Raw genomic sequence first — 25,147 nt, forward strand, 5'->3', positions numbered from 1 at the left:
ACTCACATTTATTGGTTAGTTTTAAACTGGCTGTCTAGTGTTTTTTTGGCGCAACTGTACTTAAGATTACTTACTATATATACAACATTTATAGATATGGCTTATTTTGCTTTTTCATTTTTTGTACGTCACTGACATCAACTTGAGATAGCTGGAAGTATTTACAAAGTAATTTCCTTAGCACTTTGCAATCATTTAAATCTTTCATTGTTTATTTATTTTAATATGTACGCTTATTGTTTCTGTTTCCTTTTGTTAGGGCATTTTTATTTGCTTTGGATAGACATGCGATTTATTTTGTGTAATTATTTTAAAGCTTTTACTTGGGCTGCGCAATAAAGTGTCTTCTATCTGTTAACTTATTTATGGTAATTTGGGTTATAAACATAAAAATTGTATCTCTTGGAGAGCTAATGTGTTTATTTACCTTTCTCGATATGCACTTAACCTTTTAAACTTTACACATTAAGTTTTATTTCTATTATTGTTCTTAGTAATACGGACCATTTTGCTTTGAAGTATTTACATTAGGTTTGTTACATGTCTCAAGAGGCTTTAGGTATTTTAGCTGGTTATAATGACTTGAAGATGTTAAGAGGATTTTGAACAATTGTTGAAATTGGGCTTAACAGAAACTTACCAAATATTCTTGTATGGCCATGGCATAGATAATAGCATTCGAGTTGCGATTTGCGTTTTCTTATTATTGTGAAAGCTATAGCTTGAGTGAGATAAGATCTGTGTTTTAGTTTATTGAGTATATTTTTTCTATGTTATTTACATTTAAAGCTGTAGTGCCTGCTGACACTGAGAAAGTATGTTTCAATTTTTGTTGACCAAGAACGGCCCTTGGAATTATATTGTATGACTTGGCCCTGGGAAGACCCGTTCTTCAGAGAGCGGTGTGTTGATCTACAGCAGTATGGCAATCTGGGCGTATATCTCCACGGCCACCAGGATGCCCATTATGGACAGATTCACAGCGCAGTAGACGCGTCGCAGTGGACGTCGGCGTTGACGCTGACCACCACATTGACCACCGAGGCGGTGGCCCTTCGGCCACTCAGGTTCCAGATGCTGGCCCTCGTCAGGATCGCCGTCGTCGTCGGTCTCACTTCCGCTTCCGCTGCTGTTGCTATTGCAGTTGCAGTTGCAGTTGCAGGCGCTGCTATGACACTTTCCAGCGCTATTTGTTCCACTGTCCTTATCACTTCCCGTTGTCCCAACGGCTGCATTTCCATTTCCGGTTCCCGATTTGCATGGCGGCCAATGTCAAACTGACGCCAGCGACGAACTGCTGTCAAAGGCCACCAAAAGTGAGTCATTCTCGTCGCTGCCGCTCCCCGCGCTCTTCTCCGACTCGTTGATGACCTCCAGCTGCGTTTGGGGTCGCGCGATTTTGTACTTGTTGTGCCTCTTGTTGATCAGCACGCTGCGGATGTTGTTGTTGGTGCGGCGACTTCCGCTCCGCTGACCCTTGACCTTGACCAAAGCGGATCTGGGCTTGGAGCGCGATCTGGTTGCCCTGCGAGCGCCCAACATGCTGCAGTCGCCATCGTCCTGTTGCAGCCCCAAGTGCTGCTGCTCCGCCAGTTCGTCGTCGTCGTAGTAATCGTAGTAATCATCGTAGTCGTAGCCCACTTCATCCTCCGTATCCAGACCATCGCCGTAGGCCGCCTCATCGTCGTCGTCGTCGTTATCATCGTCGTACTCGAAATCGAAGTCGAAGATGGCGCAGCATCCGCCGGAAGTGGAATCGATGCTCTGGCGGCGCCTTGACCGCTTGCTGTAGGTGTATGTGTGCGGCTTGTTGGTACTAACACTCTTGTACATCGGCGCAAAGATGGCTGTCTTGGCCTCAAGAAATGGATAAAAGCAAACAGGATATCAAATAATTACGGCAATGAATTAACACTCGGCACTGGTGAGATTAATACCTTCACTAAGAAGGAAAAAAAATAATTAACAGAGAGAAAAGAAAATACGGTTAATACCCTTAGGCGGTAGAGAAAAAATATTGCTCCTTGGGAAAAAATCATAAATTTCAAATGTCATTGAGTAAGGTAAAGTATATAACGTTTTCTGTAAACTGTTAGTAAGAAAATTACATTTTATTGTTCACAGAAATCGCAATATACATTATATATATGCTTAGAAACTGTTTAGTTTCCATTGTAAGCTACTAAAAAAACTTGTAATTTAGTTATACTTTTGATTATATATATTATATATTGTTACATCTTTTGTCGTGCACTAGATATTGATTAATTGACCTACCTCTGGTCCGCGCCATGTGATTCCAGAGCGAACCAGGTTGTAGAAGCGGAGCACTCCCCACATGGCCAGCACCTGTTCAAAAGGGAATGCAACGAATTGTGTACCATAAATATCCATTAGATAAAATCCCACTCCGCAGATACATTCGCACACACTCGTACTTTTCCTAGAATTACATGAGCTAACATTTTTACGCTGCGTAAATGGACTAATGGACTTAGTTGGTAATTAAATTATTTATTACACATATTGATTAAGCAATGGGGGCATGTGCGCAAAGGGAATTAGGTCCTATTGTTATTGACTGATGCGTGAGCCAAAGGAGAATATATCTTTTAGCCTATACGCTTGCCTTGTATCAATTTTCAATATTCAATTCGTGACATGACTCAAAATATTTTTGAAATTTCGTGTGAGAACATATAGAACTTTTGTACTCAAGCCTATTTTGTATCGCGTAATTTGCAGCATGTTCAAACTATTGTCATTTAAATACCACCTATGTTATCTGGGAAATTCCTACGATCTGATTGCAGATGCCTGCCGGGATAAAACAGAGTTCTTCAGTTTTCTGGACTCCAGGGAATGGAGGAGGCTGAGGCGCAGTTTTGGGAAATTCCTGAATGCAGACATATCCCATTATCCAATATATTATTGGTTCATCCTCATATTTAGTCTTTACGGAGCGGTAGGTTATAAAGATTAAAGAAAACTCAATTCCAGATGATTTTCCTTTAGATACATAGCCTTATCCTATTTACGAGGTCGTTCTTCACCAAAAAGGTTGACGGGAATACCAATAACCCACAAATTGTCAGGAGATTCATCATAGCTGGTGCCTTTATACAAGCAAATATCTGGACGCTCCTGTTGTATGCAGCTTTATTTGTAAGTGGTTATGTTCCTAATGGATTCAGTGAAGACCGGATATGCACTTGACCCAACATATAAAACTACAACGTAACTGTTAGATTTGCCTACGAGTATACTACAAATTTATACTAACAGGAAGATCTATAGCCGACGATTAATTATATGACTATATATTTCTCTAATTTTCACACTAGGTATCACCTCGTCACATGGCTCCCTGGCTATGGGTCCATTTGGTGATATTCGCTTGGAAGCTGGCGGGGGCGACCATAAACGCACACTTCGGACGCAAGAGTGGTCGTCGAACTCGGACCACAATATATGCTATCGTATATATGCTGATTATATGGATTGTTTACCAGGCTATGAGGTCCTTTACTGCTGCCTTAGAACAGGATGCTCCGGAAAACCTAAGGCTCTGTTTGCATTTCATAGATCCTTTACTCAAATATGTAAAAGACGAATTTCATTTACGCACAGATTTCATTCACTCTTCTGGTTTTTAGAATCTAGTAATTCTTATTGTACTTACATTTATCAGCGCACGAGCAATAAAGAATGCCACCTCGGCCTTGCACATTGCGTCGAATTGCTGAAATTAAAAGATGCAAACATTTATATCATTTATGTAATTATGAATATATTTCACTTTTTCACGAGCAGTTGGCCCGCAAAGTCGCACAAACAGCTGAAAATAAAGTTGCGAAAATTGTTAGCTGCCTCTGTTTTGGAAAGCAATTTGCGAGGGCGAAGGGAAAGTTTCTAGCGTGAAAATGGAAACTTTGACTTTGAACAGAAGCGAATTAAATTAATTCAAGCGGTTTAGCCGGCGCCATAAATTAAATCTCAAATTTCAGTGGAAGCCTTCAGTGGTAAAGCGCTTTAGGCACTTTTAATTGTTTGAAAATAAACGAGTTTTAGGGGTAGGCTTAGAATAATTTGTGCAGCATGCCTTCATAAAGGTACAGGTCCTGCGCAAATGGTTTACAAAATTGCACAAAAACAACAAATGTAAACAAGAAATTAGTGAAAAGCCAAAAACAACGCAAAAGTTAGTGATTCCCCAACAAAGAAAAATGAATTTGTACCTTCTGGATTGCAATAAATTATGCATGAGGTGACAATTTTCCAGGAGAAAAACTTTTCGGGTCCCCCGGCCTGCCGGAAAAACAAACGAAACGAAAAGCGTAGAAAAGCTGAACACGTTCGTAATAGAAAAAGCCGAACAGCAAAAACAAATGCCGCACGACACAGACAAATGTAAAATACTAAAGGAAAATGGTGCAGAAAAATGCCCAACTCATTGCATATGTGCAGATAGAATGGATCCACATAGCCACACAGATACATGGCTACATGGCTACATGGCTACACGGATACATTTGTATCTGTGCCTGGGTGCCGTTGGTCTTTGAGTTTTCCGATTCCCTTCCCCCTCCATTTTCCCGCCACGCCCCCTTTTCACCTCCCTCTGCGGCGCTTTGACTTTGTCGCTTGTTTTAAGTGCGAGTGTGTAGTGGGCCCTTGTTTGTCTGTTTGACTCTGCATATTTATGTGCGGCGTTTGTTTATACCCCCTTTCCATTTTTTAGCCGGGTTTTGTGCGCTTCATGCGTTTAGGAAGGCACTTTGGTCGTTGCATAAGCAGATCCCCCGAAGCTTAGAATTTCGATAAACGTACTCAAGCATCAAAGGAAACCAGAACGTTCCATAAGTACTATAAATTTCCCCACTAATCTGTGTGATTTCCAAGCTGTAGTGTACAAAATGTATATTATTTTGTCTCTTGAAAAGAAAAGATACATAAGAGGAAGTTATTTAGAACTAAATAAATTATTAGAAATTAATTCCAAGACATGGTATACACTCAATGGCACATGAAACCACCATGAGTGGAATGAAAACAAAGAACTTAAAATTAATGAAACAAACTAAGAATTCATTATAAATTCAGTAAATAAATTTACTCGGAATAAAAGTAAGATGCTGTTAACTTCTCTTGGAGCAAGACTATTTTTTATCAATTTAATATTCCCCCGAAGCTGAGAAGCCGTCGACTTTTAATCAACCCTTTTGTTTTCCATTGGCCCTAAATCGAACATCTGTGGCCTGTTGTCTATTCATCTCCGCATCCGGATCCGAGTCGCTTCCGGTTTCCTTTGGGCCCCCTTTCAATTCGGAGCCTGTTGCACATGGATTGCTGTTTACATTTACGTGGAAAGTTCATTCATTCCTCTTGCCGGCAATGCATTCAACTGTCGCCAACTTCCGACCATAACCCACAGCAGTGGGTCTTCGCCTTTGTTTGATTTTAGCATGGAGGAAGCCAGCCTTTTACATATGTAACGGAATCGGCTTGATTTGTTGTCGTCGAAGGCTTTTTGTAATTTATTCCCTCGCCTGAGCTGAGCTGAGACCATTGATTTATGCCAGGCGCCGAGCGGCGGCGCAATTGATAGTCTGCTTATGCAACAAGGAGCTCCCGATGGGCCCGAATACTTTGTGTGAGATGTTTTCCATTAAACAAATGGTTTCCCCAGCACTGCGCTATGAAAACATCTTCGATATGCATTAAAAACATTTCGACCTGGCCCCGGGGGCTTCGATGGAACACTCACCTTATTTACATGGTCGCGCAGGACATTAGAGTAGACCATGGCGACGGCTTCCAGGGCCATAAATGTTATATAGCCAATTATCCAGGGTACAATTAGTCCTGGGTTCTCCTGTGGAAGGACAAAAAAGCAGCAAAACCACCTTTAATATATTGCCATTAGAAAATAAAGCTGAAAGGGCCACAAAACCCAGTACCTGTATGGAATTGGAGGTATTGATTTCATGGCCGTGTTCTAAAGTTGGCCAGGATGTGGGTGTTAAAAAAGCGTGAGTGCGGTGAAATTTATCTCGCCATGGTGGCAAAACCCCTGATTGGATTTTTTGGGGTTTTTCAATGTGCTAAAATTTTTGCTGAGCACGTTGGGAATTTCTGATGTGCAGCTGACAGTTTTTGGCCGCAGCGGCTTGCATGGCAATTTTGTGGGGTCGTGAAAATGTATTTTACCAGCGGATTACATTTTAATATGGGCTATGTTGTAATGCTGCCTAATTTTTGAAAATGCATGTAATCCTAGAACGAACATTTTGTTTAAGTAACTGCAGTATGAAATGAGTATAGCCATGGTTTCAAGCGAGTTTTATTTAATTATTAGGTTGGCTGATTGAGCCATTACGCAACGCATAATTGATTGTATGCATTTGCATTTAGTGTTTGTAGTGTTTTAGTGAAGGGTATTCAAACATTAAGTGCAAAGGATGATTGATTGCAGTTTTCATATTTAAATATAACAAAATTGAGGGAGTTTTAAACAGAAATTCCTACGCATTAAGCAAAATAACTTCTTATTTTCTGTTTCACTTAATTATGCAATTTATTTCGAGAGTTCGAATGCTGAAATTAATGCGTGTGTTTCGGAATCAAGCCGCAAGAGTCCTTTTATCCCAATAATGAATTGTTTAGCTATTATACGAGTATAGGCTATAAAACTCAATGTTGTCCAAAACTTTTGCTCTTTGCCACCACATTTGTTGTCCAAACGCCTGTTTAGCCTAATTAAGAACCAATGCTCTATGCATTATTTAATGGCCATCTGCTGCGGGCCCTTAGCTTAAGTGTCTAAGAATAGGGCGCCAATTAGCGAGCTGCAATTAATTTGGCCATTTTGCGGATTTGGTTACATTTCTATTCGCGTTGGGCAGCGCCCACGATGGCATTCATTTTCGACGAATTGGCGTTCCAATTTTGTCTGTCAGCGTCAAAATGAAAAAATTCCACAAAATGTTCCCGAACCGAACTCGGTCTATGCAATCCTTGTCAAGAGTCCTGGCAGCTCGGTTCCAGTTGAGTCCGTCAGACTTAATCCCATTCCTGTGCCAATTGTGTGACAAATTGTCCACATTTTCATGCCGCTGTCGATGGTATGCTGGCTTTTTCAATTTTGGGGGCGGTTCTCTTTCACTCGACAAATTTTACACAGAAAGTTCAATATTTAAATTCAGCAATTTAACAGTGTGTTCTATGCCAAGCCAAACGTTCCAGAAACTTGTATACTTATGTATTATATTATATTTATTTAACTGGATTGTATATTGTTGTAATGATTGCTTTTAATTGTAGTTCAGAAGCACTAAAACTTCAGTCACATTTTTTGAGTGTACTTTTGGCACCCCATGAGTGGCATTTGGCACCCAAAAATCATTTTATAATTCTGGAACCAACGCGGTATGACCGCTTTCAGTCATTTACATTTGAATGTGCTTTGTTTGCTTGGTAAACACTTCCTGACGCAATGGCTCTGGAGGCACAATGCGTGAAATTTGCGGATATTTGATTTTGAGTATTGCGAATTTTGGGTGGGATGTACATATGTGGGTGTGTGGAGGGGGGTGGTGTGGTCCAACAGTGCGCCAAATACTGTTAAGTGCGATTTATCATAAAAGAAAACTCACCCGACATATTCCAAATATTAACACAATGCTCAACAGTATCATGGACATTTGTGTGCCGATTATGGCGAAATATGCTATTTGTACACCTGCAATGTATAAACAAAAGCGAAGATTAAATCTTAGTTCAATAAAAATAAAATACATTATCTCTATTTGCTCCAAAAGTTATAATGCCGACGAACTGTTCATAAATTAAACTTAGCAATACTTGTATTTCAAGTGTACTTGTGTATCGGACAACGAAATTATAAAGTGATGTGAGCATAAGAATTAAATATCACAACTCTAATTAAGATGTCATCCATAAAAAATTAGAATATTCCGCTTGTGATGCATTTATACCACCCATCTTTATTAATATATGAGCGACTTGCCACCGTTCTCATCTCCGTTTAATTTATTTATTGAAATGGCCTTATGCATTATGTGACTGCTTGTCGCTTAAGTTTTCGGGCTTATTGCCGCTTTGGGGCTTGGCCTCAAACATACTCACACTGTGTGCTTAATTAGCAGGCAACATGGACAGAACTTTGAACTTACCGTAGTAGACATCCTGCAGATCGGCCGACTTATGCATATTGACATTTATGCGCCACGAGTATATCAGCACGATTAGGAGTGATATATTCTGGAAGAACCGTAGCGTAAATTAATGAATGAGTCACCAGAGAAATGGAAAATGTATTTTGCGAACATAACACGCATACGCAGTGTGGACCCGCATATAAAATGGTTCATGGGTCATCAAAAGCTACCCTCATGTGTTTGCTCCACCTCCTCCTTTCCCTTTCAATCCAAATCATTTCCTTTTTATTTCGCACAACACGTTTTTACTTTTAAACGGGGGTGAACCCAACATGATTTTAGGGTCTGCGGCGTTGGATCGGGTTTTTTCTAATTAATCCGTGAAAATAATTTCGAGTCAGATGTCTCTTCACTGGACAGCTCGAAGGTAACAACTTCTGGAAATTTAATTATCATTTAATGAGGCAATAATGAGACAGCAACTGCTTTAAATTTAAGAAAGATCTAAAGGCACTTAGCAATAAATTCGAAATCTTTAGAAATATAAACCATGTAATATAAGCCATTTTTAATACGCGTATTTATTTAAATGTCTTCAGAATTCATTATCTAAACTTAAATGTTTCTTTTTGTGGAATTAATAAGAAATTGTTAATTAAACTTCTGATTATCAATCCTAAAAAATGTGTAGAATAGTTTTACCACAGTAGTGTAGACGGTATTTTTGAAAAGATTCAATCGCATTCTTGCGTCTAATAATAAAGGTTGGACTACATATTTTTTGGTACGAAGTATTTTGCGAAACTGGTGAAATAATGAGATACCAAATCCCAGAACCGCATATTCCTGTGGGCGAGCCACGTGGCTCAGTAAATAAGCAACGACTGTGATAAACAAATGCAAAATGGCGTGCTCTTGGGATACATCCATTATGTGTCGTGACTGCACTCCCAGTAATAACCCCCTGACCCCAGGAAAGACTCCCGATCCCTTAACTCAGGTTTATGCTAAACACGTAGTGCTTCCTTGTAAGGGATGAAATGGGGTAATGGGGGAAATCTCTCTTGTTACGTCCGAGGTTGTTCCCGTAACTGCCATAAAATGCAGCACTAATTGCAGAAGGCAGACACTTAAGTTCTCTGCTTAAACAAAAACTAATTTACTCGCCACGAGCTGGTAACTGGCATTGCAACGGGTGTAGTGTGTCTTTTGTTTGCCGCCAAGTAGCATTGCATTATACTTCTTGTAATTGTCTCCAGCTACCCATTGTCCTCACAAGGAGTGTACCAAATATTGTGGAAACACCGAAGCACGATTTTGCCATTAACATAAATTAAAAGCCATAACGAGCGTCATGTAATTGTAATATATACTACCAGTCTGGAGATGAAAGAAACGAGAGCAACTTGCTCTCGTTTTGTCTATCCGCTTTACGAGGTCCAATGGGGTTGGGATATTGTTGTACCCCTTACTTGTGAAGTACAAGGGTATAACAGTCAGAAACATCCTTTCACATGTCATAATTGGTAATTGATACTACGTTTTGGTTGTCAACACATAGGGTTTTGGTAATCTTGTAACCGCACGGTGGCGCTTGGAATGGACTCCCTTAAGCTGCGTAACGGGTATGTGCTAGTCGACCACAGCGTTTCTTATTCTTTCAGATGGAGGGTTGATAAGGACATAAGTCGTGGGAATTCTTATTAATTATCTTGAAAATTTTAGTTCTTCAAGATCGGATTCTTCAGCTGATTCTGCTCAAAATGTGTACATTAAGTGTCTTAAAAAATTCATTTATTCAGCCTCTTTCAACGGGAATCTAAAGAAAAAATCTTTTGTCATTTTACCCGACTACACTAACAAAACAACCCTCGCTGGAAGGGCATTTTCCAGCTTGTGACCCTCATAGCAATAATGTGGTTGAAGTACACCACGGCACATTCAGAATGGCTGCAGAAAAACCCTGGCCAACGACACTTGTCTATTAATTGTACCTCAATTAACAGGCCAGTATTATGGCAGCTGCAACTACTACAGTGTTCGTGCTCCTGTTTTAATTTGTGCTTTTTTTTACTTGCATACCTGACATTTTCCACTAACGAGAACCAAATTACATACTTGCCCACATTGCGTATACGACCTGTGGTGCGGCCCATTTCCCCAAACACTTACAATTGTGTAAATTGCACTTGTTATGGCCAAATTTTTGGCATGCAACATGCGACAGCAGCGAGTGCCGCCAGTTAGCGGGCCATATGGATATAGAATGACAGACTTCATTTTCCCCTGCCTATTTTTTATTATTGGCGTTTTCCTGGGCAGTTTTTCCGCTCAGCGATGGCACGACAACTTTTCGAGCTCCCTTTTCATTACGTGGACATCGCAGCGATCATGTGGCCGATGAGGCTGATTCCCTCGGGCTGGTTATTATCCTCGTTCCGGAGGCTTCCATTAAAAAGTGGACCGCCTGAAAAAATGCCAGATAAATTGAAAGCTTTAAAAGTCATCTGCGTATAGGGAGTGAGTACTTTTTTGGCATGGCGTGCAGCTATTTATTCTCTTTTTCGCAAAATCAATCAATATTTACACATTTTCCATACGCCATTCGACATCGGGGCATTTATTTTATTTTATTTCTGCATTTCATTTGGACAATTTCTTCAACTTGAATGACTGTTATAGTGTAAATATCTCATGATTGCATACAACGGACTTTGTGCTCAATTCTGGCAAAAAAGTGAAAATGTAGCGTGCAAAAAGTGTAGATTTTTGAAAGCGATTATCAACGGCTGGTTTTTAGGCTTTTGTACACTTTTCTATAAAAAAGTACATTGAAAATAATTTGTACCAGTTTATAATAAAATATTTACAATTGTTACTTACGAGCTTAGGTGTGTAAAATTTATATATATTCTTGATCAATATAAAATTCGCAAAGATATCTTATTGCTTATAATTTTTATACCCGATCCACTGAGCAAATTTTAAATGAATGCCACTCATACTCTAACTCGAGCCGTCACGCCTACACTTTTGAATATTTTGCATTTTTTTTTCATTTTTTAATTAGTCCTGCAAATTTGCTCACGCCCACTTTAATTCCGAAAACTGTCATGCCCACATTTTTTGTATCAATACTTTTTTTGGCAAATCGATAGCAATTGGAATAACAAAAATTAAAACAACAAAAAATATAAAAAAATAATTAAAGTCTGCAGCTTTGCAGTTTTGGACGGCTTGTGGGCGTTAGAGTAAGCGTGGCAATCATTTGAAATTTGCTCTGGTTCTTCGTCTCTAGAATCTGCTTGCTTAATCATAGCATGCTTTTATAGTTTGCGATGATTTTTTATTAAATACCATTTGTAAGCCAGCGAATTGAATTTGGCTCTCTGATCACAAAAGATTACCCTTTAACAGATGTAATCTTAAAGTAAGCCAACTATGGAAACTAAAAGCCTATTTGAGAGTTTCGGTGCAACCATCTTCATGGGTGACAGAAAATATGACCTTCTCAATTATCTGACTATCGATTTTGGTAAATTTTCCACCTTCTATACCAGAGAATAGCACTTAAAGTTGCCTTAAGTTGCTGATCTATCTGGCAAAGTTATTCAACATTTGCTCGCCAGACTCGCGAGTTATTCACCCTCACTTGTCCAACCAACTGACAGGCCAAACATGAGAAACGCAAGCCATTCGAGGAGCGTTTGGGTAATTAATGATGGAAAAGGAAAATACACGCACCAAATGCCACGAAATTGTCTGTTTTTTGACAAATATCACTTGATGGGCTGTCCGAAAACTTACTTAATCAACGCCAAACAAATCTCTAAGATGTTTTCAATTTGTTACTACTTAACTAATTACTGAGAAGGCTGCGAGAACGAGACACATGATTGGCGAAAAGTGTATTAGCTGGTCCCCTCTTCGCCAACCCATTTCAATTGACCTCAAAAAATAAAAATAAAATAAAGTCCCACTTTTGCGGCATTTCACTGCGTGTAAACACACTTATATTCACGCATTCACAGCGGCGTCAAGGGGCAAGGACTCGCAAGGACGCCACGCCATAGAAACATGTAATGCTCTGCTGAGCATATTGAATGGATGACACACACACTTGCTCAGCCAGAAGTGTACCAACTATAGCTCGTCCCGTGGAAACTGAGCTCACATTGTGAAATGTTTGCAGTGTCATAAAATATCAGAAACAAATGTAAAACCAGTGGCACACAAATGCAGGACTATATAAAAGTAAAAAGACTACGAAAATAGGCCAACACAAAAATGGTTGGCCAAATAACAATACTAGAACAATGCATGACCAGATCGAGTCCTTTGCATAACGTGCATAGCCCCTTTGTTTCTCACATTTAGCATTTGAAGTGATACGTCTCACTAATGAGGATCTGGCTAGTCTTCTACCAATTCTATAACATAGAATTATGTTCTAAATTGTTTACCTAGTTTGATGGGGGTATACTAGATATACCTATATTCTAGATCAGGATCACTAAACGTGCATATACACATCCCCCTCGCAGTTCGACTAGCAGAGTAACCGGTATCTGATAGTCGAGGTACTCTGCATTGAAAGACCCCGTTCCCTTGGGTATACCAATCCATCCAATTTCTATATTTCTTAAATTCGTTGCTATATAACTAAGTGGAGAGTGTACAGCATAGAAGCATTTTGCATTTTGCATTCGGGAGGCATTGCCTAGGAGTCAAGTGGGCCGCATAGTGCCGACATCAAGTACTTTTCATATCGGTGCCCCAAGCTAAACCCCTTGGCGCTCTTTCCACAGGGGAGACACAATAAAAATCAATAAAAAATATCGCATTACTTTGGGCTTTGTTTCGTCGTGTTTTTTGTTTCGCATTGTTTGCCGCATTGTTTGTGTCGATATCGGCATATGATTGATTCCGGGGCACACGCAACGTCGTTCTAGGCACCAAAAATGTTGCATAACTACACGAAAAACACACATGAGGAAAAATAGAAAATAGTAAAATTGCGAATTGCAGTGTTTGACAGCAGCTGTGACAGATTCGAAGGTTTTGTGCTGGGGAAAGGCGCTCAAAAAAGAACCCCAGTCAACGAATTACATTCACATCATATTTAACTTTTTTTCCCCATTGCAAAAAGACAGGCCACCCATATACTCGCCCCAATCGGAATTGGAGGGTGGTTGGGGACATAAGCCTCTGAGGGGAGCCTATATGCATGGAAATGACTTTGGCGGTTGTGGGATCCACTCTAAGCGCATTACATCTCCATCTGTGTGGCCATTCGATGGGTATCAATGGGGTTTGGGGCAGGCAAAGATATATTGCATTCGGTCCATATGCTGTTCATAAAATCGCAATAAATTAGGAATAATTGAGAGATTGTGTGTTTGCTTTTTGGCATTTTATTGTTTGCTGCGTACAGTGTTTAATATGTTTCCGTTTCATTGGTCAGTGCAATTTGATTGACTGGTTTTTAACAGGAAGACTTTATTTATATTTGTCGATTGTGCTATCTTGTCTAAAGTATTGCTTTATATTTCATTATTTAATATGAACAGTTTTCGCATTTTTCAATGCGAAAAAATTTGTGTTTGCTTAGCATTTTTATTTATGTTTGATTATTTCTCAGTGAGTTTTTGTGTCAGAATTCCAGTAACCAAATAAATTACAAACATGGTCAGAAAAATAGTTGGTCTTTTGAAATGAATGTGATTGTACATGGAAATTGTTTAATGCCGATAAAGAGCCACGGATTTGAGGTAAATAAAAATAAAGTTGACTTTGAAATAACATCGCACAAAACAGCAATGAAAATGTTTTCTGTCACCATTCCCTGCTCGTTATCTCATAATCTTAAATGTAATTTATCACCTGCCACATAGGCAATATCCCTTCAAAGGGATGCCAATTGAAGGACTCTGCGCCATTTGAGTTGTGCCGCAAATCGCGACCATATATTTGGGAAATGTCATATTTGGGAAATGGAAGCTATACGCCCACCGACGTTGGATGGCACACTTAATTGCACATTGGGCCTGGGTTATGTTCAGATAATCGTCACATAAAGACCTTTCATTGTTGTTTGGGGTTTGCAAAAGCAGCAAATACGTGTGTAACATAACCGGAGGGGCAACTTCTAATGGGAGCCACACCGCCCCGCCCCAAAGAAAGCACCCAGGCCGGGGATAATATTTGCTTAACAAACATTAAAGTTGTTTTCGCCCTTTGTTTCATTTCTGTTTATTCGGCTAATTTATGCTACGCCTTATTGCTTACTTGGCCGTCACGCCATAATGTTACGACTTGGCCACAGCTTAGCTTTCTTGGCCTGAGTTTTGTTTGGCTTGGTTCCTTGGCTGGCACAAAGGCGTACAATGGGCGTACAAATGTTGATTTCCAAGGGCTCCTTTGTCTTGTCGGGTGTTTGCCAGCGTCGAGCACTCATTATGATTCATTGTTGCTTGCAGGAGTCAAAAGGTAGAACGACTCAAAAGATTTATTAGCACCAGGGCCCATAATGAAGTTCTTTAGTTGAGTTAATGTTTCAGCATTTGGACATGCTGGTCATGTCAAAGGTTTTCGTTAGTCTGGGATAAGGAAGAGAAGAGTGGGAGCATGGAAACAGATTGGAAATCCTTTGGGTTAGCAATCTTGGCTTGCAGAGAAATTCCTGGGCAAAGGATTTGTGTACTCGATGGAATTGCTTTTAAGCCTTGTTGGGAAAGAAACTTTAAGAGCAATATTTATTCTTCTAACGACCAATTATTTCAGTACATTCAGGGAAAACGGTGCGAATTACACATTTTTGTATTTATACTTCCAGCTTTCTGAATAAATTCTTGTTCTATGAGTAATAACTTCGCTGGATCTTAAGCCCTTTGTTATTTCTGTCCGTGTACCATGATATTTCCTTTGTCGGCTCGAAATGAAAGTTTTCATTTTTCCATTTATTGAGATGCCTTCATTTCCCCCTTCTAGACGGCTTTCAATTTTCCTCCCATTTTCGTGGCCGTAATTGAAGTTTTCTGTTTGTTTTCCTTGCGCAACAGCTCTCCACAAGGAACTGTCATAAGAGACCTTTTCGCCGTCCTTCGCAAAAGTTGATTATTACTTATAGACTTACGGACCCAGGACTGTAATCACTGGACACACTGAAAAAGTGGCTAAGACCCCATTTCCCCCCTCCTCGCCTTTGTACTAGATAAAATTACTATTAGAATGCCAGAGGCGAGGAGCAAACAAGAAAGGAAGGCAGTGATGGCAAAAGCAAATGTGAGAAAAATCTCATTTACAGTTCGGCTTAAAAATGGCAAACAAAAATTTCAAATACAAAATACAAAACCCGAATAGTCAACAAAGTCCAGACCCCAAAGCCAAATCCAAAATAACCGCAGATAGTTGGACAAACATTGGCCAAATGCCAGACAAAGTTGCTGATGGCTTTGATTATTTCCTTCTGATGTTATTAGCTTATTTTTGATACCAGTATATGAAGAAATTTAGCTCAAATTTAGGTGCAAATGAAATGGGACAAAGATGAAGATGAAATAAGATTGGCTAGCTTATCAGCTTAGATAGATATAAAATGCAGAGATGAAGTGCTTAGTAATTGTAGAATTTTCTGAGCTAATATGCTTAGATTATTATCTCTCAAGATGATATTCTCAGCTTTACTTTGGGCTTTATAGTATTGAAGTAATCCGTTACATGTTTACTTTTGCCTTATACTCAGAAGACAGCGCAATTAATTTGCGTAATATATGCACTTAATTGCTTAAAAAAAGAATTCAAAAGTCAGGCCGCATAAAAAGGAATTCCTGAGCTAGAACCCATTATACAGATGAGCCAAAAATACTTTTCATCAGCTTTAATGCTGATTTATGTCAACCGCAGACGCACGGCCAAAATCCGCAAAAGGGCCAAAAGTTTATCCAACGGAAAACCTCGGATCATCAACAGTCATGGAAGTTTCGCCGCCAGTTTGCCTGGTGTCATCTTAGATAAACAGCCGTAAATCCTGGGATGCGTGCTCCATAAAGGGCCTTTGATTAAATGAAACCATTTGTTAGGCGAGGTAAAGACAATGTCACGACACCTCTCTAGGATCGGTCGCGCAAGAGGTTAATGCTGACGTCCGGGGGGCGGAAAGAAACAATTTCTTTAAAAGTCCCCCTGACTCCCCTGACGCCCCTGACTCCCGAGACTCCTGAGTTATGATGGCGAAGGCCCTCAAATGGAAGCCACAGACCCCACCTCCCCGTTTTCCGGCCAGGGCGAGCTAACACAAACAAATTTTTAAATTTGTAAACACGGCGAACGAGTGAAAGTTAACAAAATGAAGCCAACAACGCGTAACGAAACCACTTGGCAATGTCGACAGGCGCTATCGCTGACACGGCTCTCCATTGCCGGTTGCCATTCGCCGTTCGCCATTTGCCATTTGCCATTTTGCGATTTGCCGTCGCACGCACACTCGATTAGGAGGTGTGGCAAAATGGGCGGAAGTCTCCCCAGGAGCCCCACGAGCCCCACAAGCCCCGCTCCCCAGCCCTCGGAGGTCGAAGGTCGCACAGTGTGGGTAACAGGAAATCCGGCAATTTTTGAATTTTTCGCAAGCAGCCAAACAAAATAAACAGCGCCGTACATGTATCCTTAACTGAAGAGAATTGGGAAAACCTAAGCCATAATTTGCAGAAAAACGTTTTAACTGTATGAATAAACGAATAAAATATGTTTGGATCAATGGGAATCCCAGCCAAAAGGCATAGGAAATTATGGGGCTGCAATTTGATTTGAGCATATGATTCTAAATTGTTGCCAATTATTTGAAATGAGATCAGTGATTCGTTAGCAAATTCATCATACGCCTCAATAAAATTAAATTTAATTTTTGAATTAATTGCTTGATTTGCAGAGCTAACATTCACTAAATTAATCATTTATATGCCAAACTATCGAAAGTCCAGTCCATTAAATGTGTTTGATTTATTTGATGGTATAGTTTGTGAGTCATGTTCATTATGACATTTTACTCAGACCATATGAGCACATAACAACTCTCGGATTTCGTTAAAAAAAATTTAATTAAAACTCAAATTGATTGCTGTTATCAAATTTTCCTCTAAGAGACGAAGGAAAAAAAACGAAATGTGTGTAGACAGGGATATTTTCCTTCGACTTTCTAAGGTCTCCTGCGATTAGGCCTGCCTTTTGGGCCCGGTTTCTCACCCCGCCCACATGAGTGTTTAATGGAACACTCGGCGTATGCGTAATATGCCTTGCTCATATGCCACGACGCTCAAGCAGTAGCATTTGCATAATTTGCCGGCGCGGAGAGCACATTGCTATCATTTAGGCCAGCCAGCCTGTCTGAGTTAGTAAATTGCGCATACGGCACATAAGCCGCAGTTGCGTAGGATTTCTTTTTGCATATTGTGTGCTTGGATGGCAAAAAAAAAGGTAAGACAGTAGAAGCCATTGCCGACAAATTGGGCACGACAGGAATGGCCAGCTCCGGAGTAAAATTGGTCATAGCAACAGGTAGGGTATAATAATTTTATGGTGTTGCTGTGATCTCGGGAAATGGGCTGCTCTTACTTTAATTTTCCCTTGTTTCATAGGAAGATCTCCGCGAGATTAAGCGCATTACACTTTGTTTAAATAAATCGTTCTAAAAGAGACCCTAAGTCCGCTCTGAGATGTTACTTTCCTAATCCTTTTCGAAAAAACCCCTTAAAATCTTATTAAATTTGGTCATCCTTCTTTGGATTGGATTAAACCAAATTAAAATCGCCCGCCTCTTGAAATCAAATTTTGGCTCAATTTAAGCCACAACTCTGTGTTCCTGGCCAACCGAAAAAACGTGAAAGAAAAACTTAAAAAACTTTAAGACAACACAAAAAGTTTATGAGAGAGTTGTGGGCCCAAGCCTAAGAAGAGCCCAAAAAATTTGCCACAAAACTAGAGGATGACAAGGCCACCAGCGACATGGAACTGTCAACTGATGTACCATTCCCTCCTGCCCTCCAGTGGTAACCCTCTGCTCCACTCAACTTGTTGGGGCCAAATGCAAAGTTGAGCTTAGTCAGTTGAGCTGAGTTCTGGAAACTTTTCGGTAACCGCAAAATGACTTGAAGCGCTTTTTCCCTGAGTCCGCACACAACTGACATATTAAAGTCCACTTAGACTAATTGCAAAAGCATAAGACCAAAAAATGAGGCGCTCCTTCGTCATTTCCACCGGCGAAGCTGCATAAATTCGGATTATGCTTTAATTTATGCGTTGTGAACAAGTGCGAGCTAAAGGCAATTAAAGTTGCCTGTCGCCAGCTGCTCCTTTCTCCTCGGATAATTTGACTGATTAAGTGCGAGGCGGTCGAGTCAAGTGGGTGAGTATTTGATTTGGCTGCTTTGCGATTTCAGCATATAATATATATAGCTATATATATGCACGACTTTGCAGCTGCAGGCAATTGTCGTCTACCAGAAACTTTGCTCAGTTCGCTCCTCAAAAGTTTTGTTGGTTTAATGTAGGCCACGTGTTGTTCACTTGACTGTTTTAGCCTCGTTGCTTTATTGCTGCTTTTCTGGATGTTTTGATACCCCAATACTCTCGCTGTTTTTTGGCACAGAACTAAAGTAACATTGTGCTGAAGTTGTGTAAACTTTGATTCCAGCTCTGAGCCAACAAGTCGTTGCGAAAAAGTAGAAAAATGTTTTTAATTACAAAATGAGAGCAGTCATCCATTGAAATCGTGGAACAATAGATATAAAATTACCATCTTATTAACATTTGCTTTCGCTTAATATTGAGAATTTTCGTTCATTAGAAACTGAAATTCATATAGCCTTTTATAGTTGGGGTATCTTAGTAATATTTCTGATTTTAATACATTTAAAAGGTGGTCTCAAGGTCCCAGGGCATTACAACCTTCGGTCAAACAAGTTGACCTTCTTCCCTCGCTGTTTTATTTGCTTTTGGCCAGGCTTTTTGATTCTGCTTCGGCTGCTAAAGACATTTCGGTTTATTTGACGTCTTCTTTTGATGTTGCCGTGAAACAATTGTGGCGTATTTTTTGCTGTTTGTTTCGGGACCACCGTCTGATTTGACGACCTTGTCGAAGAAATGGGTTTGTTTTATGAGGGGCACCCGAAAAAGTGCCAGGATGAGATGTCTGGCTAGATTTGTACTCCTTTTGCAATGGAAATACTTCGCATCTGTTCCTGGAATTTTGGCAACTAAATTGAATTACTTCCGCATCCTTGGCAGTATCAGCGAACCCTATGTCATCGATCCATCACACACTTAATGAGACTTAGGAAAACAGGGTCGACTCGGTTTAGGCTTAATATGTGTGGAGAGTGTGCTTATACTAAGTCGTTTTTCATTTGATTAGGCTTAGGATATATGTGTAATTTCACTATAAATTTATGAAAAGGCAAGAAGGTTCAGTGAAAAAGCAAATACATGTTAAATGAACTATGTACTTAAAAATTGTTAAGTTGATTTTAGAATATTATAACAAAAAAAATGAATTTGGCTTGTGTATTTATTTTAGTCTTTCATTTTATAACATATAGAATACTATTTAATTCGTCATATATTATATTGTTTAGGATTCTGTTTTGCCGTCCCCTTCTGTTCTAAGATGACAGTATCATGCCCTTTTCTTTGAGTCCGCAACGATTTCTAATTAATCCCAAAACTCTTGATCTGGCACAGCCTTCCACATTTGAGACCTCCTGAATCCTGTCCAGTCGAAGAGACACTCAATCGTTGGCAGTGGCTCGACTCGCCTTCCGGATTGTGTGCGGAGCTCAAAAAAAGGGGAATTTGCATATTTTATTAAATTCCCGCACAAATATCCAATCAATAATGTAGTATTCATTCGCCGTATCCGGCTATCCCCGCTTCACCCCCTACCATGCCCTTTGAGCCAGGACGAAACGCAAAGCCGTGGCAAATTAAGTATGCATACGTATTCAAATGGCTCACAAGCCGAAATATACACAGATATATTGAAAGTTGGGTTCGGGATGGAGGGGTAGCCTCGGCTGTATGCCCAAGAGGGAGATTTTTGGTTTTTTCCAGATCCGCACCTCCAGACTCCCTCAATCCCAAACCCTCGCCTCCAGCTTCTTTGTGGGCAAAGGCAATCATTAAAGGCGCCAATTCCTCCTTTCTCTCCACTGGCTACGGTAATGCACTGAGAAAAAGCAGGTCAAAGAACTACTGCCTCTTTATTCTAGTTCCTGTATTTCCTGTCTTTAATCTTTTTAGTGTATCAGTTTTTAGGCCTATCATTATCGTCACTAGTTTATACTTATCTCGATTCATATTAATCCAAAATATACTGATAAGCAACATATCAGGTCATTTGATAGCATTTGATAAGCTGCTTAATACGTTATACGATTTTGCAGCGGGATATTAGTAACGTGAAGCAATAAACTATAAAGTATGAAGTATTTAATTAATCAAGAGGGCTAATAGATTTTTTTAAGTGCCCCTTTCTTTTGGCCTTTTCTTTCTACTTGGCCTTTGTTTCTCTGGTTTGTCGCCACGCAAGAAATTTAGAACACTATTGATGGAGTGGTGTATGATACGTAAATTTTTTGGGCGGACGGAGTTGGGTAGAAGATGCAAATGAATACAAACAAAATACCGCAAGCAGAAAAGATTACGCCTGGCATAAAAATAAATTAATGGCCGTGGTGTGCGTGTGATTGGAGTGTGTGTTAGTGTGTGTGTGTGGAGGGCAAGGACAAAATATTTGCCTTTAGGCTGTGGTAATAAGCCAGGACCCTCGCCCCACTTCCTCCGCAGGAAGCAATTTTTTTTCTCTTTATAATTTACTATGCGTAATTTCCCCGACTGCGTTCATACGTAAATATTTAATTTCCTTAATTTTGGAGGACTCCGTTTGGGGGACGACAGACTGCCCTCTTTGCCTTGTTGGCTAGATTTTATTTCATTATTTATTGTTTTTTGTGTTTCATCGCCAAGGCTTTTATGTTTATTGCTGCTTGTGCCAGACTATGACAGTTTTGAGCTCGGTACACGCGGCGTATGCGCAACATTCTTAGCACTGCGTGAGTTTCGAAAATTTAAGTGCACGAAGTGCTGTCACGATTTAAGATCCTGACACTTTCTGTCTTTATTTTGTTTCTTCTTTATGCGTGTTTAAGTTCATAAGTGTCTAAAAGCATTGCGTTTGGGCATAAAGAACATTGCAACTAAACACTAACTGAACAAAAACACACTATGCGTCTTTACTCTAAGAACATAACGCATTATATTTGGTTTATTTCGTATATTGTTAAATTGAACGTGAGGTGCATTTATTTTGGTTTCCCATTTTTGTGCCGAGGACATTTTGATCCCTGTTCATTGTTTAAGGACTCTGTGAGCGCTCCGAAAAAGATTTGCACTTTACTGCAAGGAAGTGCAGAAGATAAAACTTTTGCACGCTATTTTATTAGTGCCCCAGAGAGAAGAAGTAGAGTTGAAAGACCGCATAGCATTTTTCTTGATTTCCATTCTGGGCAGTTTTCACGCACTCCTTCTAGACTTAACAGAACTGAACTAAACTTAAACGCATTGGCATCCGTTTCTGGTCGAAAGCGGTTTATTGCTAAGGAAAAAACTTAAATAAAGTGGAATTACTTGTTTCAGGGGCTGCTGCAAAGGGGCAAGGATTCCCAAGCGCTGAAAGTCGAGTCTATTCCAAAGAAGTATTTTGCATATTCATTCTGCGCTACTTTGTCGCTACTTGAAAATTGCGATTGACGGGCCAACTCTTGAGTTGATGGAAAAGTTTTCGACCCAAGGACCCCGTTCTAAGCCTCTACTTTAACGGATTTAAGCTTTAGACTTGCTTTCAATTAAATGTTTGCTAATACGAATTCATTGCGGAACTTGTAATACCTTGAGCATGACTGCCTGAATACTGCCCTGAATAATTCAATAAATATTTTCATTTCCAATTATGGCAAATGACGTAAGTTCACTGGGAATTTTCCTGGTCATTAAAGTTTCCCTGCCCGAGTTAATTGCCGCTAAAACTTACTGGCAACGAAAATATTATTTTATGTATTTTTCCGGAAGCCAGCGTTGATATTAAGAAAAGTTTGCCCAAAAGGCGCGGCGCATTTGTGTTGGTGTGGCCTGCTCCACTAATGAGCCTATTGTTCGGCAGATAAAACGTGGCTAACTTGGGTCCAGAGGAACAGGAAATGGCTGTTGTTGTTGCCGAAGTTGTTGGCATTAGCAGAAGGGTTGAGCTTCGGGCTGGAAAAGTTTGGGAGGCCAATATGCGGGGGCAGACTTATAAGTTTTCGAAATTTAAATATGTAATTAGCTTCTGATGCTGGAATGTACATACAGTAACCTTTCAGCGATCAATTAGCTCTAATTGCATGGTTTTATAGAGTTCATACTTTGCATTTCAAGTAACGGCAATTGTGACATTCTAGAATGGCAGTAGGATTAAATCGTAGATTTTAAACAAGTAAGCTTATTACAATTTATAGTTGTGAACAAATATGATATATATTTAAAAAGGCAATAGGTTTATCCTCAAAGCTTGTTTTAGTCCCAAGCATTTTGAGCTTGAGTCATTTTCCTCTCATAAATGCAGTTAATTGTTTTCAGCTAGCATTACTATTAGTTTTTTATGAACTTTGCCAGCAGCTGGCAAAACAATTTGCCCGCTGCCTTCTCTATCTGGCATCCATTCAGCCCCATTCCTTTCTGCTCATCCTCCTCTTCCCCGCCCCTTTTCCAGTCCGAAGGGTCCTTGGTGATCTCCTTTAAAACGAAAATGAAACTGAAATTGTAATTAAATTTTTGCCAATTCGTTTAATTGAGTTTTAAGCCGCAACTTCTGAATGCCCGAAATTGAAAGTACCCTCTTGCCACAGCCACCTCTTAAACCACTCTCTCTCTGGTAAACTGCTTAAATATTTTTGCCTGCCGTTGTGGCTGTGGTTCCAATCATATTTTTATACATTTTACGACCGCTCGCTGTGACTGTTTGCGCTGTAATTAAGTGCGTCTAATTTGTGTTAAGCGCCGTGCCACTTACACATCGCCTTTACTTTTCTTCCTCCAAATTTATTTTTTATCCCGACTTAACTTAAGCCCATACGTTCCAGCGGGCCAACAGTTGCTGGAAAACTCAAAAGACCCATTTCGCAGTGGGGTAAAGGCAGTCGGAACGGAGCAGGGCTTTAAAGGTTGTCTGGGTACAAACTGCTGTTAAATTGCCACTTCCCCCTGGGATTTTATACGGTTTTTTGTGAAATGGAGGCAGGCGAAATAAAACATTTTTGAGTGATTTCTGTATGTGATTTCGGTACGCTTCGCAGCATTTTGAACGAGTGTCAAGGGCTGAAGTGCAGGAATATCAGCTTTTGAATGAAAAGGTATTTGCACTTGTATATTGAAGAGTAAATGAAAGTGATTTTGAAATAAACAGCAGTTGCTGAAGTCCTCAAATTATCATTTTAATAAAACTACATATGTGTTCGTGTTACGATTTTACATCTGTTATTTCTTGCAGTAATTTTGTGAATATGTTGGGTATCCATTTAGCATTTTTAGTTCCTACCACTTTTACTTTTAAGCTGCCATCTGTTTAATTTTATCTTATTGCACATTAAAACTTTTCCTTTTTCCTCCTGTTGTTACCTTTCTAATAAGCGCTTTTCCCCTGGCGTTTTTTAAGTTGATTCCGCTGAAATAACTCTTTCTACTCTTCTTCTTGACTTACCTCATTTCGGGAGCTTCTGTTTATTAATTCGCCAATTACAAAGTTTGAGTCTCACAATTTTCACTAAGAAAACACTTTCTTTTTGCTTCGTTCTGTTTTTCTCCGCGCACAAATAATTGTATATCCAATTTTCTTATTCGCCGTTTTTACCGGCAAGTTGCGGTGAGAATTTCGTGCCTTTCCTGGAATGTTATTTTCATATATTTGGTATTGTTGTTCTTGTTTGTTTTGGTTTTAACCACGAACGCAGCTCTCGGATTTTGCTGCTATCGTTACGCGACCGAAACGGTAACTGCTCGAGTTTTTATCAGTGCGCTACGTTTATAAGAAAATCCGAGTGGAGCTTTTCCCGACGAGCCTTCCTCTGGCGAGAGCGTCGGAACACGAACGGAAGAGAAACATTTTGACCAGTTTTCATGTTTTGACCAAATCACAGGATGTCTTCCGCCTGTTTGCCGTCAATTGTTTTAAGTGCAACATATCGAAGCCAAAGTCAAACACAAGCATTTCACATTCTTGGCAGTTTGTGTTCCACGCATCCTGCTAAAAAAAAAGGGAAAAATCGGAAAACGGAGGAAACAAAGTGCAGGAAAACTGCATGCAAATGATTTCTAGCTTATAAATTATGCAGGTGAGAAGAGCAAATAGTGTCTGCCAAAAACAGGAGAGGAAAAGTTGGAAAAACTGCAGTAGCCGCAAGCAGCCGAGCAAATAAACTTCGATTTATCTCGACGTGAGTTTTGGTTTCTGACTGTTCCATATGGTTGCCTTTCGTGGTCTGTGTTTTATAGCAAGGGTTTTGTTAAATTATCCGATAAGATTACTATAATGCACCGAAAAACTTAAAATAGTAGTATTTTAGTATTTAGTAACATCATCAAAATTTGCAAAAAATTGCAATAAATTAGCGTTTTGATTGGAAATGTAATTACGAGCTCAACGAGGTATAACATTCCATATTTAGACAATTATTTTAGAAGTTGTGGCTAAAAAACAGATTATTTTATGACCGAAATTTGAAAAAACGTATTTTGGCAAAAATTCAAATATTTTTGATGGGCATTTTAATCATAACTTGGCTAAAAATGATCGTAAAGAAAAAAGAATAACTGTTTTGAGCAGCTAATTACCAATGCTAACGACCCCTATCACTTTTTGACGGATTTTGGAAAATTAATTTTTG

General features: G+C 39.7%; 2 protein-coding genes across 2 annotated transcripts; one reads left to right on the forward strand and one right to left on the reverse strand.

Annotated features, from left to right (window-relative positions):
• Positions 1-1,261: 1,261 nt before the first annotated feature.
• Positions 1,262-24,261, reverse strand: LOC6545348. The gene is made up of 8 exons (XM_001973252.3): positions 23,965-24,261; positions 10,353-10,647; positions 8,196-8,283; positions 7,656-7,741; positions 5,768-5,875; positions 3,683-3,742; positions 2,278-2,349; positions 1,262-1,857 (listed from the first exon to the last, which is right to left on the reverse strand). The coding sequence occupies exons 2-8, from the start codon at positions 10,458-10,460 to the stop codon at positions 1,273-1,275; spliced, it is 1,107 nt and encodes a 368-aa protein (XP_001973288.2). The 5' UTR covers positions 10,461-10,647; positions 23,965-24,261; the 3' UTR covers positions 1,262-1,272.
• On the forward strand, positions 2,639-3,727 carry LOC26526517. The gene is made up of 3 exons (XM_015158807.2): positions 2,639-2,965; positions 3,016-3,165; positions 3,345-3,727. Exons 1-3 carry the CDS (start codon positions 2,747-2,749, stop codon positions 3,654-3,656), a joined length of 681 nt encoding a protein of 226 aa, XP_015014293.1. The 5' UTR covers positions 2,639-2,746; the 3' UTR covers positions 3,657-3,727.
• Positions 24,262-25,147: the final 886 nt, after the last annotated feature.

Source organism: Drosophila erecta, unplaced genomic scaffold, assembly GCF_003286155.1.
Source record: "Drosophila erecta strain 14021-0224.00,06,07 unplaced genomic scaffold, DereRS2 tig00000021-arrow-pilon, whole genome shotgun sequence".
Lineage (NCBI taxonomy): Eukaryota > Metazoa > Arthropoda > Insecta > Diptera > Drosophilidae > Drosophila > Drosophila erecta.